The 18,160-nt window shown below is 29.5% G+C and overlaps 1 protein-coding gene across 1 annotated transcript in view; it reads left to right on the top strand.

Annotated features, from left to right (window-relative positions):
- LOC111635568 (acetylcholinesterase-like) overlaps positions 1-12,311 on the top strand; it is an 18,445-nt gene extending 6,134 nt beyond the window's left edge. The window contains exons 3-4 of the mRNA XM_023380567.1: positions 9,743-11,219; positions 11,837-12,311. Coding sequence (XP_023236335.1) covers positions 9,743-11,219; positions 11,837-12,011 — 1,652 coding nt within the window. The 3' untranslated portion in view covers positions 12,012-12,311. The remainder of the gene's footprint in view (positions 1-9,742; positions 11,220-11,836) is intronic.
- Positions 12,312-18,160: the final 5,849 nt, after the last annotated feature.

Here is an 18,160-nt window from a genome sequence, read left to right on the forward strand (position 1 = left end):
TATATATATATATATGTAATAAATATGTATTTTGTAAAATACATTGCAAAATTAATTATAATTTTAGATTCTGCACATAAAAAATTTACATATTTTAAACCATTTATTCTAAACCGTTTTTTAGGTGTGGCCTCCTTGAACTTTTCTGAGCTTTCATGACATCCTCATTTTTTTTTCTGTTACCATATTATGATTTTCATAAACGTCATGAATCGATTTTATATTTCTAAAAATGCACATCTCTCATCAATGCCTATCAAATGTAGACGTATTTTCCAATTTATAGAAGTATTTTCCAATCTGTAAAACTTTACAGATGAAAATGAAAAAGTAAATAAATAAGCGAGGAGATGAAAGATCCTATAAGACTTTATTAAATTTTACTTGTAAGATGGTTTTGTTGTGGATTAAATGGATTCAAAATCTAAACTAGAAACGTCTCTACACCAAACATGAAAGCTACCGATTGCTTGCGTGCTTAATTAGTGCTATTGATGACACAATTACTGTATATTCCAATGACTAATACTGAAGTGTAATTATATCGATATATTTTTTCCTGTATTAATTTTCCTTACGCTTATTGCTCTCCTATTACATAAAATTAAAACAGAACATTTAAATATTTCTGTTTTATTTAGCACTAAACAGAAATATATATATATATATATATATATATTTGTGTGATTAATATATTGTACACGTGTTGTTATGGGGATGTCACAACTTCCTTTACTTTATCTACTAACTGATCTTTAGTAGGTTAATTTTTATTTACAATACGAGTTTTCATAAAAATTGTTAAAGATCTGCACATATTCATAATTTTAATGTAAAAATAGCTACATTTCGCACCATATAAAAAATGCTACAATGATCTACATATGCTACTCATGCTTCTAAAATGATAGAAGCATGAGCTTCTAAAATTAGTACATAAAACAGGTCGAATTATTCAATTTTTATTTAAAAGGGTATTTTCTAACTAAAGTACGCATTTAAGAATTGTTAAGATAGCAACTTTGTTCATGGAGATAGTAAAGGGTGTTAGTTAATGTTCATAAAGTTCTTTCGATAGAGACTTTTAGTCTGTTAATCTATAAGAATATACAGATTAACAGACTAAAAGCTTATATGAAAATTATTTTGTTCTATTTACTAATTAAATAGTAGTAAATAACGATACGAGCATGCTGGTCTTATTGTTATAATTAGACTATAGCCCTCTTCGTCCGGGTTACATAAAGAGGGCTATTGAAAAAGTTGAAATGCATTTAAAACCTAGCTGGCTAATATACTTATTTACGACTGTTTCATAAAATCCTCTTTTAAAAATTAATTGAAGTAGCGGGTATCAAATGAGAAGTTTGTGACATTTAATTTCTGAAGTTATTTTAATTCAGAAAGATTGTTTCTAATTTCTTTCATAGAACTTTTTCAGCTTTTTCTCATCTTTTAACCCGTATTATAAGTTTATAGAAAAGATTTATAAACACGACATTTTACCTCTTATGATTTGTCTAACGATAAATACTTTTTAAATTCTTACAAAATAATGCTAATTATTATTAATAATTAATAATTATTAATTAATAATAATAAATAATTACAAAAGACTGTAAACACACAAAAGAGATGACTCATGTTATAAATACTTGTGGAAATTAAATATATTTCAATAAACATTGAATATATACATAATGGTAGGTGTAAAATCTAAAACTTACGATGTTTTTTCCGTATCAGTGTAGTTTGACCTTTTAAAATCGGCCAATATCTCCTCTGAATACACTTGTATAATTTTGTTTAATAAGTATGTTTTTTTATTTATTTCAATGAAGTTTTTATCATAGAAGTTTAATAAAAATAAAATCTACTGTACAAAGTGAAAGATTTTAATTTATAAATTCTGTATATAATATAAAAAAATATAAATGAAAGGTGCAATATAAAGTTTACTAATTAAGAATAAACATTCTTAAAATTAATTTAATTAATAATTTTAATATTTTTACGAATGAAATCAATAAATAAGAGTTTAAATTATTAACGTTTACATTTACGTAGCATCATTCCCTCTTTGAATACGAATATTAATAAAGATATAAAATACTATCGAATTACTTTTAACACATAAATATACGTTAAGTTTGATAATTTAATTATATTTTCAATGCAAAAAGATTTATTTATAAAACAACAACAGGGTATTAATATATAGCAAATATAAATTATTCACATCAATTGACAACTAGGTAAACACACATCCACTGATTTACATTTTAGTACACACCATAAGGAAGGGCGAAGATGATGAATACAAGTCCACGTGTTTACACTTTAATTAGGAAAACCAGAAAATCCCCATCTTTCGTCTTCTGTCACGCCAATCTACTTCCGATTGTGACATACGTAACCTCAATAAATGCGTTTATGTACAGTACCTGAAAATTTCGAGAAAATTGTTATATATACGTATAAGATTACGATATTTTTGAATAAATAATCTATAAATGGTAACCTTATATGACGACGCACATTTAGTACTTTTAACTGTAGCATGTAGTATGAAAATGCTAAATAATTTAAATATAAAATACATATTAAAGCCATTTTTTAGTTAATTTACTATTAAATGAGTCGTAAAATACATTTACCTTCATTAAGCTATAAAATAAACTTGTAGCATAGATAGCTACAATGTTATATAATAGATATGTTATATAATAAACTATGTGTAAGGTTAGAGTTACTACGTGCATTTACTTAAATATTTTCTCAAATTTTTTTCTGTTTGCGCTATGTTTAATTAGTAAAATACGTATTATACGCCTATTTAATTAATGATGTAAATATGGAGTTAATAATATTGTAGCCTTAAAGGTTTTTTCCACTTCGATCTTTCAAAATTCTTAATGTAAGTATATAAGGTACTACTGGTTATAGTATCGAGAATATAGCAAAAACATCAAATGAAGTGCAATGACACTCAACCATAATTTCTTACGTTAAAATATAATTTCCGAATTTGTAACTTCTCATCAATGAGTCATTTAACCATTATTGATATCAAGATATAATTTATATTTTATCCGGAGGTGGCATAATTAGAATAAGCTGTTACACAACACATAAGAACTGGAAATTCCTACAAAAATTTCGTTAGTAGACGTTAAATTTATTTAAAAATATATTTATTTCTCTTTTCTAAAATTTATTTCGACAGTTTGTTTATTTTATTATAAAGTTTTTTAAACATCAGTCCTGTTTCTAAATGTGTTTCAGGCACAAAAGTTGATTACTTTTAATTGTTTACAGCATAAACGAACTAAAAGTAAAATCGCATAAATCCATTTCAAGGCTGAAAATTACATAGAAAACTTCGGATCTTATTTCCTCCTGTATCTCAGGAATTCGAATCGATATAATTAACGAACACTGATGATTGGTCGAGGGTTCGTCCTCACCGTCGGGCAGGTCACGTGAAGTTCTTTTAGGTTTTCTCATGAGTGTAACACTAAATACGAACCAGTTTTGTATAAAAATCCAACCGGAGTACATCCCTCTTGGAGATTTCCCATATGTTGCGTTGCACGTAACCCTTGAATTTCCAAAAATTTAGCAGATACGAATCTATTTTTTATTTGTTAGAACACATGCAACTTAAATAATGTTAAAAAAAATTAAATTTAAAGAATCTCTTAAAATCATAACAAAAGACAACGTTATGTATATGAAGCATTCCGATTAAAATCTTTCATCAGTTTATGTATTTGTGTAAAGTGTCTGTAAAACTACGTAATATTTTCTGTATACACTTCTCTATTATAAGTGCTCACTACTATCTATACTTGTCTGTATAACAGTGTTATTTTTACAGTTACTCTAGAACATCTCTTTTCAAATCTAATTAATTAGAAGAGACAATTGGCTCGCTTTACGACGGATTCTGTAGTAAAACGAGCCGTAAATATCTGAAAGCTGCGCGTTATAAATTGTCAGTACGTTCCTAAAAATAAATATTAAATTATACAGATACGAACAGAAAAATACATTTCGCACAATTATAATAAAGTTATGGAATCTGAATTTATATAGAAAGCGGTCGTAAAGCTGTGTTCATTTACGATTAAATAAACCAGAAATACAAAAAGTTATGACGTATTAAAAATCCTTGATAAACCAGTGTTTAAAGCTTGATTTTTTAATTACGTCGAGTCACTAAATTTTCATTTTAACTCGAAAGTTACAAAGGACGTTTCAAATTACAGTAGGAATACGCTAAATGTTTAATTTTTAAGTAAAGAATTTAAGTAAATAAAAGAGTGTTGAGAAGCTAGAATTAATTAAAATTTTAAAAAGTTTAAGAATGTATTAAATATAAGTAGACAGATGACAGATGTTATTTTCTAAAAATAATGCAGAGAATTATCTGTCTATATACAGATAATATTTGTGCAATATCAAAGGAAAACCAGTCAGTTATTATCAAGTCCTGCGTCAGATTATATAAGATCTAATAATACGATCTTCTCATTTTATAGCGTCATTATCTTCTTAAGCTTATATAAATTGTTATTGAATTTATTATATTTATCAAACCATTATATTATTTCCTCCTTATTTCATTTTTCAACCTGTAGCTGGTGGACCACTTACATCCGAGAATGATTTTTTGTAAATAAGATACAATAACATAACTCCAAACTGTCTAAAATATATCATATACTCTTGCAATACTGACGATGAACAGGAAACAAACTTTAAAGCAATCTTACATTCTGATTTTAGCATATTTAATGTCCAAAAAGTTATAAATCATTTATTAAATCTGTAAGTTATACTGGAATATACAATTGTTTTATTAATGCGTGATGATGAAGGATGTGTTTATGATTTAGTTTCAGTTACTTCACAATTTCTCACTTTTATTTAAATATAGAAATAAATAGGATATATGCTCTCCATGAAATTGGAGAACTTCACAAGAGCTTTAGAAAGCACGAAATATAAAAATGTTAAAGTAACGGAAGAGGTCTTCAAAAAATCTCCTGGATAAATAAATACCTACAAGAATATTTAAAATATACTTGCAATATCATCGGATGCAAATGCTATTTAATGTTAAATCTGCTCAAAAATAAGCTTAAAATGTTCCCTCCCGAAGTAATTGATTTGTTCATAAGGCATAATAAAAATGGTACAATATTATAAATAAATTAATTATTAACGTTAATGAATAATGAATAACCGGCGTAATAATGAATTATTACGACTTACGGTAATTTTTAAAAATTAAATTAATTATACGAACGGAATGATATACGTGACGTGAAAATATACGTTTTTACAACCAAAAATAATGAATATGAAGTTATAAATTCTTTTTATTATTACTAATTGTCAAAAAACCTTCGTTAACGAAATTTTTTATTTTGCTTCATGCGCATCGTTTTCATTTGAGGATACACTCAAAATAACCAGGAATTTCTGAAGGAAAAATTTAGAAAAAAAAAAAATATAATTTTTACGTCATGTCTACATATCTTTCTTTAATACAAACAATAAAACAATGCCTATATGAAAGTACTATTGTTCTTACGAAAAAAAATTGTTTTTAATCTGGAGAACGGAGTTAGATGACAATTGAGAAGAGATATGGAAACCTAAGAAACAGAAAGCTTAGACGAACGTTCGATGCGAACCGGAAGTCATATAATTTTATATCAAACCTTATCCCCTAAAAGCAGTTAATAGACGATCGGCATGACTCTATCGTTAAAGACAAACCATGATGTACAGGGGCAATCCATTGCTAATATGAGTTAAATTATTATTTTAAAGAATATATTTTAAATTAATTAAAACTTGCAATCCGGTATTGTGACGATATCACAATAAACAATCGCTCATTTACTTTAGTGTTTGCCATTATAAAAGTTATTTCGTCATTTTTGTATATAAATTGAATAGAAAGAAAACAATTATTTTAATTTGATTATTTGCTTAAAAATTTTAACAGAATTCTATTTATCTTTATTTACAATATTATTTCAAGTGTGTATATAAAAATAAAAAATATTATGCAAAAAGTTTAAAATACATTTTCAATCGTATAAAAATTATCCAATTTCAAATATTTTTTAATATTATAAAATAACGATTTCGACAGAAACAATTACTTTAGTATACAAGGAAAATTTTATAGAAAAACATTTTAAATTGAATATAATCCTTTATATAGTGAAAAAAAAATATAATCTATAAGCAAACGCTGTTTTATCTTGAGCAAAGGTTAGGAACTAGTGTTGAAAGCAAAAGAGTATTAGTATCTCGAGCAATTACAGTTCTTCAACCAGGCATGTACCGTCCAGAGAGTGCAAGAACTGTTCTAGAAGTGCAAGTCCTTATAATATAACGTTTCGATATTAAATTTAAATGCATACTTATTTATGCTTCTGACACAATATAGTGCTATAAATTAAGACACTTGGCGGATTTTCTCATCTTTATTTTGATGATATGAAACCGTGCTTTGCTATTTGTTTATGCTTCTGACACAATATAGTGCTATAAATTAAGACACTTGGCGGATTTTCTCATCTTTATGCATACTTATTTATTTTTCTGCCGTATTCAATTCTTTCAATGTATAAAAATGGTTTAGATTAGTGTATTAGAATTTTTTTGTACCTAACCCTCATGTAATAGGGAAACTTACAATTACTGCAAATATCTTGTGTTCATGCCAAGAGGAAATAATACATACCAAAAGAATTTCATTTAATTTTTATATTTTTCTGGTGTTTCCTCATTGTGATTACAAGTGGCATTACATTCTTTAACATTCTATAAATTTAATTACGAGATATTAAGTTCGATTCAAGTAAGTTCATAGCTGTAACTAAGTGCCATAAAATTTTACAAGAGTAATAATTATAATTTAAAATGGTTTAAGTAATAATAAATGTATAATCGATTTTAATATTTAGATAAGGCTAATTGAATTAATATTTTATTAATTTAAAGAATAGAAGTAAAAAATGTTGGTGTAAAGTTGGATTTTAATTCGAAATATATTCAAATATTAAGAGAGATGTGTAGTCAATTGTGGCTTTGTTCAAAAATTGAATGGGGCAATTTTATATAAATTATCGTTATCAATAGATAATTTACTTCATATAATTTTCCTTCTATACTGGACTGATAATGCGGTTGTTATTACAGTCAATACAATGAAAGTTAATAAATATTTGTACATAAATAATTTATTTGCAGTAAATTAAAATTTTGCTGTTTTCTTCAATTAAGACAAATAAATTACAAAATTTATTTTCGTGTATAATTTTTTAAAACTTTTTATCCTTTCGTCTTTCTGGGCTCTAAAAAACTATATTTTTCATATGTTATTAGTTGTTCGTCCAGGTTCACAATCCGAGCAGAAGGATGGAGGACGATTGGATCGAATTGATGGAATAACACAGCGCGACATTTCGAAGATCTGCACAAATAGCACCATGACACATTCTCTGACTTCCATTCAAAACATTAAAACGAATTTCTATTTAAATGAAAAACACAAATTAACCCCGAAAAACAGTGGCCAATTATTTATGAGGGTATTACAATTATTCTTCTCGTTAGTATAGGAATTATCAGACTGACTTGACGTAACATTACATACGAAATCTTTGTACATTGCATGTTCGCATTTAAACTTGGATCTATCAGAGCTGAAAGATAGCGCCTTAATCCGACACTCCTTAAAGAGCTTACGTTAAATTGCATTAACCAAAAAATATTTTATTTTAAATTATTGAATAACGGACGATTATGAATTATAGCAGTTAAATATTGTCACTTAAAAGTAAATTACAGAATAAAATTTTACATATTCTTCATTATTATAGTTTATTATTATACAAATTAATGTCTGAGATAGCTGCACAGCTATTGGTTGAGTCGATCGAGTTATTCTACCAGTACTTCCTTTCCTTCAGTATAAAGTAAATTATAGTTACAATAGAATAGAAGACTTAGCTAAAATTGTTCTTTGTGTATAACGTCATATGCAGGTAAGCAATAACTATAGATAAAGATTATAAAGTAAAATTTTAAAGATTTCTTTTTGTTTCTGGAAGTCGAGACAATTTTTTATAATTATAAATTACGAAAATTCCCGTGACAAAAAATTTTCGCTAAGTTTATAAGTTTTAAATCTAATTTATAAATTAGGTGTTTTGATATTTGATGAATCTAATGTCAGATCATGGTCGAAGGTATTGTACTGTACGTGACGTTGAGGCCCACTCACTCTCGTCTAAGGATGGCCAAAAAAATAAATATGTCGTCCAAATCTTTCTACTCGTTCGATCGTCAGGACTGACACCTAATTGGAAAAGATTTACCGTTCTATCACGCGTTTATAATATCGTTTAATTAGGAGGGCTGATACGTTGATGAGTGGGGAGAGTCGTGGGTAAGTTCGAACGTAGCGTGGTGAATGTCCAGAGTCAATTAATTGAAAGAGAATCCCCAAAATGTAACTAATAACAAAGATTTACTAAATGAACTAAATAAACGAGATACATATTCAAATTACAAATATAACTGAACGTAATCGAGTCTAACTAGAGTTACACTTCTAAATCTTGAATATATTGCTAAACCGAGAGAGAGAGCTTACGTCAATTTAAACTTACTACCTTGACTGACGGTCTAGAACAAGGGTGGGCAAGCAAGAGTTCAGTGAGAGCCGAAATGTAAGTTTTGCAAAGTGCATGGGAGCAGCAGTTCTGAACCGCGATGTTGTTATATAATATAAATATGATATAAAACAAATTTTAATTTTTTAATAAACATATTTTCACAAAATTGTGGAAATAAAATTGTAAAAATAATAATAAAAAGCAGAAATTAACACTTTCAGCAAGAACCGCATGTAACTCAAAAAGAGGCGTATTTGGCCATGTCTGCTCTAGAAGGTAGTCTTCTTCTATACAATGAAGTTCTTTGGTGAAGATCTTAGATGGAGGAGGATGAGGAAATGCACAAGTGAAAATCTGCGAGAGAACTCTATTCTTATGGGAGGTCCTTGGGGATCGTTGACTGGCTTCCTATATTTCTGTTGACTGCCGTCTTCTATGTGGCATATTCGGACTAATGTCGACTGCGTCTCCGATGGCAATATATTCTTTTGATGACTCCCCTCGAATTGCGTGAAAATCCCCTTTTTATCGTCCTTTCTATACAATAGCGTAAAAGAATCCGCGGTTACTAACTGGATGTATCGGGACGAGGAAAGGGAGTGGATTTCCAGATGAATGTCAAATTTGTAGATAAGGTTTTGTGGGAAAGGAAGTTGAATTCCTTTTCTATCGAAAAAGTGATATTGTATCTCCCCTTTTTGTAAATAAACTCATAAAACTAAATATATTTATCACGCTAATTAATAGAGAGTTTGCGGCCGAAGTTTTAAAAACGAAAACGTGTATGGCGGACGTTCAGCTCCGCTTTCCTGTAAGCTTAGAAGTTTGACAATGGTGTTTGGAATGTCGAGCATGATTCTACTGACTATCCAAACACCATTGTCAAACTTCTAGTCTTACAGGAAAGCTCCGCTAAACGTCCGACGTACACGTTTTCGCGTTTAAAACTTCGGCCTCAACCTCGCTAATTTTTAAAATTTTCAATTACGAAAACTATTCTTTAATTATATCTATCATATTTAACTATATTTCAGACGTACAAATGAACATTTACACAATAATAAAATCCACATTTGGACTATTCATTATACTCCAACTGTTCGAAGAAAGTAATAATAACCCTGTATGTGGAAACTTTGCAGGAAAAACAATAAAAGTGTTAAACAAAACTTTATACGCTTTTTATGGGATTCCTTATGCCATGCCTCCAGTTAATCAATTGAGATTTCGACAACCTCAACCTTTTACAATTAAATCAAACATTATATATAATGCAACACGACGATCACCTTCGTGCATGCAAGATTCGCCTTTCCCGTATTTAGAATGGATCGATCGCAATCCTAAAGATCTCAGCGAAGATTGCCTCTATCTTAATATTTGGGTACCAAGCTCAAAGCCAAATGAAAAACCATTTGCTACCATGGTTTGGATACATGGAGGAGCATTTAACGTGGGATCTGCCAATATGAATCTGTTTGACGGCGCTGTAATTGCGGCAGTTGGAAACGTCATTGTCGTTACATTCAATTATCGTCTAGCTGCATTAAGTTTCGCAAGATTTAATGATGAAGATGAACGAGGAAATATGGGCATGTTAGATCAAGTAATGGCTCTCAAATGGGTGCATCGAAATATCGAAACTTTTGGAGGTGAAAAGAATTTGATAACTGTTTTCGGCCAGAGTTCGGGAGCGATCTCTATCGCACATCACATGATATCGCCGCTTACTAAAGGCTTATTCAACAGAGTAATTTTGCAAAGTGGTAGCAATTATCTTGAATATTATGCAGTGAATACTTCATTTAATATCGAAAATACAGTTAGGCTTTCACAGGAAGTCGGCTGCAACGTGTCTGATATATTAACATGTATGAGAAAAAAGAATGCATATGAAATTGTTGCAGCTGAAAAGCGATTGATTAAACGACAACGAACAATACTATATTATCATCCACAAGTCGGTCCTCCATTTCTATCTGACGATCCATTTTACGATATTGACACCGGCAAATTTCATGATGTCGAGGTTTTAATGGGTGGTGTAAAGGATGAAGGTACCCCGTTTGTTATTGCACTGAATCCATATTTAGCCATAGAAAACAAGCCAATTTTATCAAAAGCAGAGGCGAAAGATATTATGAGTAGGGCTTACAAAGTAACTGGAAAATATCTTGATCGTATTGTAAAAAAGTATTTAGGTAATGTGGCAGAAAATGACTACTTAGAAATTCTAAAGCAAATAATCAAGGGTATAAGCGACGGAGCATTTTTATGCCCCATATCACATTTAGTGGAAAGACTTTCTCAGTATGATCACACAGTCTACGTTTATAAGTTCAATCATACTCGAATCAAATCTCTGTTTAAAAAATGGATGGGAGTTCTACATAACGAAGACTTGCATTTCGTATTTGGAAGACCATTATTAAAACAGAAAGATTACACCGAAGAAGAAGTATTGTTTAGCAGGAGAATTATACAACTTTGGACGTCGTTCGCTAAAACTGGGTGAGCTTTAGTTGTATCATGTATGTTACTAATATGAAAAAGTTCATAGAATATTTTTCTGCAACATTTTAATAAAATAGTACTTTAATCTATAATATAAGTTACATAATATGTATTTATTATCGATAACATCTTTTCTTTTTATTACGTTCTTTTTAACTACTTATGACTCGAGAAAATAGTTATTTATCTCAGTCTTTCGTTTCTCAATGTTTCTATAAATTTATTTAATGTAAGATATCAAGAAGTTATTTTATCATCGACATTTTATAACACTTTAAAATAAGAAATGTCTGTTTAGATGTTTCCTATTAAAAGAAATATTTTCATAATACTACATTATTCAGACATATTATTAAATAAGATTTAACATTTCTTCAACCGAAAATTTAATACAATATTTTCAACAAATAGAATATTTTAATTCTTATTGCCTTACTGTTTTTATTCAATTTATTATATATTTGTCAACTTGGACATTAATCATTAACAGGACAATTATACTGGTGTTAAGCATTACATTCCTCTATAAGTGCTTAACACCAGTATAATTGTCCTGTTAATGATTAATGTCCAAGTTGAAAAATATATAATAAATTGAATATTTTATTCACCAGGAAACCGATGTACGAAGGAATGGAGTTTGAATGGAAATCGTTCGATAAGAAACAACGTAACACGCTTTCTCTCACTCTTGGTAACGTTCATTCTACAAATGCAGAAGTGGATGAAAAATGCGAATTTTGGAAAGAATTTCTCAGAGAATATACCAATAAAATGTACATGCATTAATGAAATATTTTTATTTATATCTACGTTATAAAACAGTCGTATTGTTAACTTTTCTATCACTCTTGGTAACATTCATCCTTTTTGGTGAGTCTGTCTTAAACTTCTGTGCACTTTGAAGAAAACTTCTTCAGTGTCTTCAGGCTGAGTTTCAAAAAAATGAAAAAAATACAATGGGTAATTTGTTTAAGTATATGTTATTGTTTGGAAATGTTTATATATAATGCTGGCCATAAACATTGTTATATCACGAAGGCGGCCCGCAACAAACGCGAAATTTTCATAATATGTGCAACTTGTAAATTGAATCATGTCTTCCTCAACATTATACTGTATGTGTACAATAAACATGATTCTAATGTTCTCTTTTCTTCCTGGTATAGAAATTTTAATAGCCGGTATAGTTTCATGGATATTATATTTCTTTGAGTAGTTTTTAGTTTCATGTATATCCGAATAAGAAATCACAAATTATGGCAGAGATGGTCACAACTTGTCAGCATAGGACCACATAGTGTTTGAGAAATATGCAAGAGCCACATCTTTTATTTAAACAGTAATTTTTATTATACAGTGGAACCTCGTTTAGAGGAAGAGGTGAAGGTGAAATTTATAAGAGACATAGGATAGGCGGATAAAGGAGGAAGTTTTGAGGGCGTCCAGTCTCGGCATTTATTGACAAAATAAACAAAGAAAAATACAAACTAGGCGGCGAGTTGCCTTCTGAAATGAATGATAACGTATACAATGTCATTTGTTGGACAAATGGTGGAAGCTGCAATCGCGTCATCCGCTGCTCATACAGGATATGGAACCCTGCAAAGTTTTCACAAAGTCTGTAATGTCCACACTCGACGCCTCCTTTGTGGATGCGTAATCAAACCTAAGATAAGTATAATTCTAAAAGTTTTCTTTATGTCGAGTGGACTAAAAGAATTTAAAATATCATTACATGGCTTATTATCTATATTATTTCTGTTTGCCTGTAGTCATTACATTATTAACAGTAACAATTTTGTGATAATAAGCAGTTAAAAGAAAATAATAAGACGAAATGAGGATTTTTTTGTAGAAACAAGATGTGACAAATTTAGAAGAAAATGGTGTTTTCATTGCATCTTGGCAACCGTGGGTGGCTTAACGGTGGGTGGCTTGCCCATGAAATATCATATATGAACAACAAATGCAATCAGAAATATTCTAAATGAAAGATTTTCGGGTGTTACAAAAACAACACGTCAGCAAATAATATGAAGATTTATTCACAAAAAAACAATAATTCTCAGGGTCATTTGCTATGTACAAGATTGACTTACAAGGTGGTCATCTACATTCATAGGTATTCTGGATAGCAGTAACCTTAACATCATTTGAAGATGTTCGATATTGGTGAGTGTTTGCAGCTAGAAAAGAACGAGAACTAAGACGTTATTTGAGAACGCGAGGTGCGTATAATTAGCCACACAAACCAAATAAGGGAAGAAACAGAAAACCATATCGAAGCTCATGATTGCAGGTAATCATCATTGATATAAGTAAAACTTGAATCTCAAATCAGCAAGAATTATAAAAGCCAGTGAAGATCAAGAAGCTTTTCAAATTTGTGATACATGTTCTGGATCGTACAAAAATATTCTAATTAAATGCATCAGGAAGTGGATCAATGTGTTTAAACTGTCATAATCGTACAAAGAACCAATGTCTATGCGTAACAAGAAACTTCTGGACTGACTGCCTGAAGCTGTCAACTCTCCTACGGAAGACGGATAATAAGAAGTTCTACAAAAGTCAGTCAAGTGTTGCAAGTAACAAACAATATGTGGACATTGAATAAGAATACAACAAAAGTGGCTGAGAGGACTCACAAATGACATATGCAAATTTTTCATGCAAAAAAAAAAAAAACTGTAAGAATTTACTTTCTGATAAAATCAGCATGTGACAGTTACCAAAAACTTAATTTTTCTCGGGTCTTGTCACAGCCAATGTTCTGGCAATACAATAATACTTTCTGAATAGCTCACTGTTTTGGCAAATAATACCAAAAGATATCAATGTGCGATGCGATTTAATAAAAATGTTTTTTATTCAGCTTTCTCAACAGTATGTATTTTGACATATGCTGATTTTGATAAAAAGGCCTGAAATTTGTAAAAAGTCTTTACCTTTTAATGAATGTATCTGCATTGAAGAATAATGCAACGCAATATCTTAATGATTAGGCAAACAACTGCTTCCTGACAGGACATCTCAAGAAAAACTAGTCTTTTTTCGATTTGAAACACGTAAAGAATATCGAAATACGCGTGGCCAGTCCAGTGGTGATGCACAAATATGAGTATACCAATAAAGTTAACGATATCAACAAATATAAAAATTAACTCGAAAATAAGCTTTAACTAAATTCTTTGTTTTTATTTTTAAAAAGTTTCGTAATTAAATAGTGATTTATAATATTTGTAATATTGGTATTTTGACCCCTTAGTATCTCCTAATAATAATCTTAAATCTGGTATATAATGTGATAGGATACCATTTTAATGTAGGAAAAAAAAATTAAATATCAATATTCTCATGTAACAAAAATATTGACATAAATATCGAACTGTAAGAGTTAAAGAACTAAATGGTTTACATAAAAATGAATTAATTGGTTATTTAATTTTTAATAGTCTACTTCTAAATCGAAATATTAAAGATTGTATTAAATTTATTTTACACGTTTCATAAAGGACCACTCTTGTTGTTAAAATTTTTATTTATAACAGAATTCCTACAGAATAAAATAATCTAATTTTGAAGTCAAGACCACTTACAAAAATATACATTTTCGAGTCTTTTCTTTATACGTTAACACAATCACAAAATTAACAGTTACATTGGCTTAAAGAAAAACTTCATTAAAAAGACAAATAATAATAGCTAAAATTTCACAAAGTTAAAAAACGATATCAAACGTTAGTCTTTTATTGGAGGGTCTGACGTTTTTACATTAAAAACAAGGGTACATTTTCTCACCATACCATCAAGTTCTTAGTCTATTTATAACCGGTTTTCGCCTCTAGAGGTAGTTTCTATTTCCTACTTACTAGTTTTATCCAGTATTATTTGTCTTTTTAATGAAGTTTTTCTTCAAACTAATGTAACTATTACTTCTGTGGTTGTGTTTATTTAATGGATAAAGAAAAGGCTCAAAAATGTATATTTTGTAAATGGTCTTAACTTCAATATAGAAGATATCCCGAGTCATCATGAAAATTTAATTTTTCTCTATATATTTAAATACAGATAAATTTTATTACATCACGATTATGCATTAGAAGTGTTTACAATTGCAAAAAATTTAAAACAAATAGTATATATATTGGCATTATAAAGTGATTCAGAAATTTCATATATCAGAGTTATTTGAAAATATTGTTTGTACACGATTTACATCTACAACATCAATGTGCTCACTGTGGATGAGCTGATACCAAGTTTTAGGTAAGGTTTTCAATTGCAATGCCAAAACATTACTTCCGAGTTCTTTAGTATTACTTATTAAAATAATAATTGAAAGTTTATTGTTTAGATAATCTAAACTAAACACTATGCCTGCTTACGACATTGCAAAAGTTCATGCTTATAAGTTAAAGATTGGGTTATAAAAATTGCCAACCAGCCTACCTAAAGATTTCAAATTGAGTCCAGGTAGGACCCACAGAGATTTTCCTAAGTGGATATAATGCAGAAGTTTAACGTCCTCTTCTTCTCTATCTGGTTGCTTCTATTACGTGTATAGCCAATTCCATAAAAATATATTTTTTAAAAATGTCACTTTGACTGATAACAGTAGTTACAGGAGTCGATCACCACTTCTAAGAACCGAAAAGGAAATCGGACAAGAGAAACGTCAAAAATTTCTTACCAGTGGCCTGACTCATGCATGTATCGCGCCCTACTCCTCACCAACCTCACCAACCGAACACCATATGTACACTTAATAAAAGTACAATCTTAGTGCCCACGATAAGAAAGAAAAGGAAAATAAACTAAAATAAGAATGGCACCAAATTAGTGAAAGTGTACGGGTCTGTAGCAAAACATCCCCTCGAGTAATTTCAAACAAATTGATATGAGTTCTTCATAATATTGGATTAAGATTTATAAAAGAAACATACAAATACAAAATTTAGCCACGAGAAAAATATGGCGCTGAAATGAAGAATTCGAGCGATCAAAAAATATGAAGAAAGATCCAGTAACAATATCCAATTTAAAATAAGACAATACTAAGAGTGTTATTAATAAAATCATTCAGTCGGATTTAATACACTATTAAACATTAAAATAACTGTATTTTAAACCTATAAATTCAACGCTGTAATTTTAATGGCATCTCCTTTTACCTCCCTCCGAAATTCGCTTTATTTTCAACAAGTAAGAAAAAATAGAATACAAGGTACTGGCCATCTGAAATATGCAAAAACATCGTTATGAATATGAAAATTACTGTACAAATTACTATTTATAAAAATATATAATTATGTTTTTGTTATTTTTTCATATTTTTATTTAATTAGTAATTTATCAGAGTGTTTATGAGATGATTATAATGTTTCTATGACAGAATTTTTCAATAGTAAAAGATATTACCTTTAGAGGAATTTTTTTGTTAACGGGATAAACGTCAACTAGCGATACATTCATTGGAAAATTACCAAATCTTTTCATGAAATCAAGAATCTAACAGAAAAATAAACACCAATATACTTCCAGTAAATATTATTAATAACATTTCTAAATCTAACACTTACTTTTAGTTTGTGCTCCAATTCTACATCACATTGAGCAAAGGCCCGAATTTCTTGTAATCCATTCTGCATCTAAAATACAAAAAACAATTATGCACGACAAAATAAACGAGCAAGACATAAACTATTTTGCATAATGTAATTGTACCGTAAATGCAAAACAGCACAAAAAGCAGCCTAATATGATGCACGCGAATGTGCAGACAACAACTAAACCTAATATTGCACATCTAAGCATATCGCTCATTTCTACGAACAGAAATATGTAATAAAAGAAACAAGTTATGTATGTTGCTCCAAAGTAAGCAATAGCCATTAAAATATTTATGTTTCCGTTAAATTGTTCGACAAAAGTCCACAGTTTTTCGTGGTTCTCCATAATTTGATTCAATTTCAGTTTCACATCGATGTCGTTCTTCTTAATTAAAGAAAGTTCTTGCAGAAGATTTTCAAATTCTTTTTGAGCGATAAATACCAAAATTGACACTATCAGTAGTCCATGCAGCAATCCTCCGATGAGAAAGTCAGTAATCAGTCCGATTTCGATGGAACATAGAATCGCTTCTCCTTCGTATATTTGCGATTTTCGTAAAGATGGATAATACAAGATCGCATTTAAGGTATGAAACCAAATTAAACAGATTATAGTAATAAAAGACACAAAGTTACATATCTTTTGCATCGAGATGTTTTCCTCATCGGTAATCATTCGAAAAAAAATTTTGTTTTTTAAATTTTTTAGTAAGATTACTTTTCTATATTTCAAGAAACTAAATAAAATGGCGTATGAACCGGAGATAATCGGTAAAGACATTTTTGCTATTCTACTGTTGTCTTTAATTAAATCATACCAACCCATACAAATCGCATTATCGCTCAAACCTGGAATCGCTTGCCAAAGTATGAGAAATGTGTGGCACCATAAAGTTAGTCCTATAAATCCAATATATATAGTTTTCAATAGAAAGCATTTTGTAGTAGTATTTTCAGGTTTTTCACAATTACATGTTTCGAATGGTTGCAAGCCATATATTAGTGCCATTCTTCTACAGGGCAGTAAAAAGCAAATTGTACAAATTTCACTCATTTTTAGTATTTTTCAAACAATCATTTTATTCTTCAACTTGTAAAAGAAGACACAGTTACACTGTACTTATGTGTTTCATTTATGTTCGTAGTGTCGAATACTTAGAGTCGTACACTTACGTTCAATATAACATAAGACGTGACGCACGTATGAGTCATAATATCGCATTCTATATTTAAGTAGAAATGACGCGTGTCTGCTGTTGTTTGTATTCCTGATATTCTGTATAATTAAACAAGGAAGCAATTTTTAGAGTAATCTTGAATATT

This window comes from Centruroides sculpturatus, unplaced genomic scaffold, assembly GCF_000671375.1.
Source record: "Centruroides sculpturatus isolate CEXI.00-Female unplaced genomic scaffold, Cexi_2.0 scaffold865, whole genome shotgun sequence".
Taxonomy (NCBI): Eukaryota; Metazoa; Arthropoda; class Arachnida; order Scorpiones; family Buthidae; genus Centruroides; species Centruroides sculpturatus.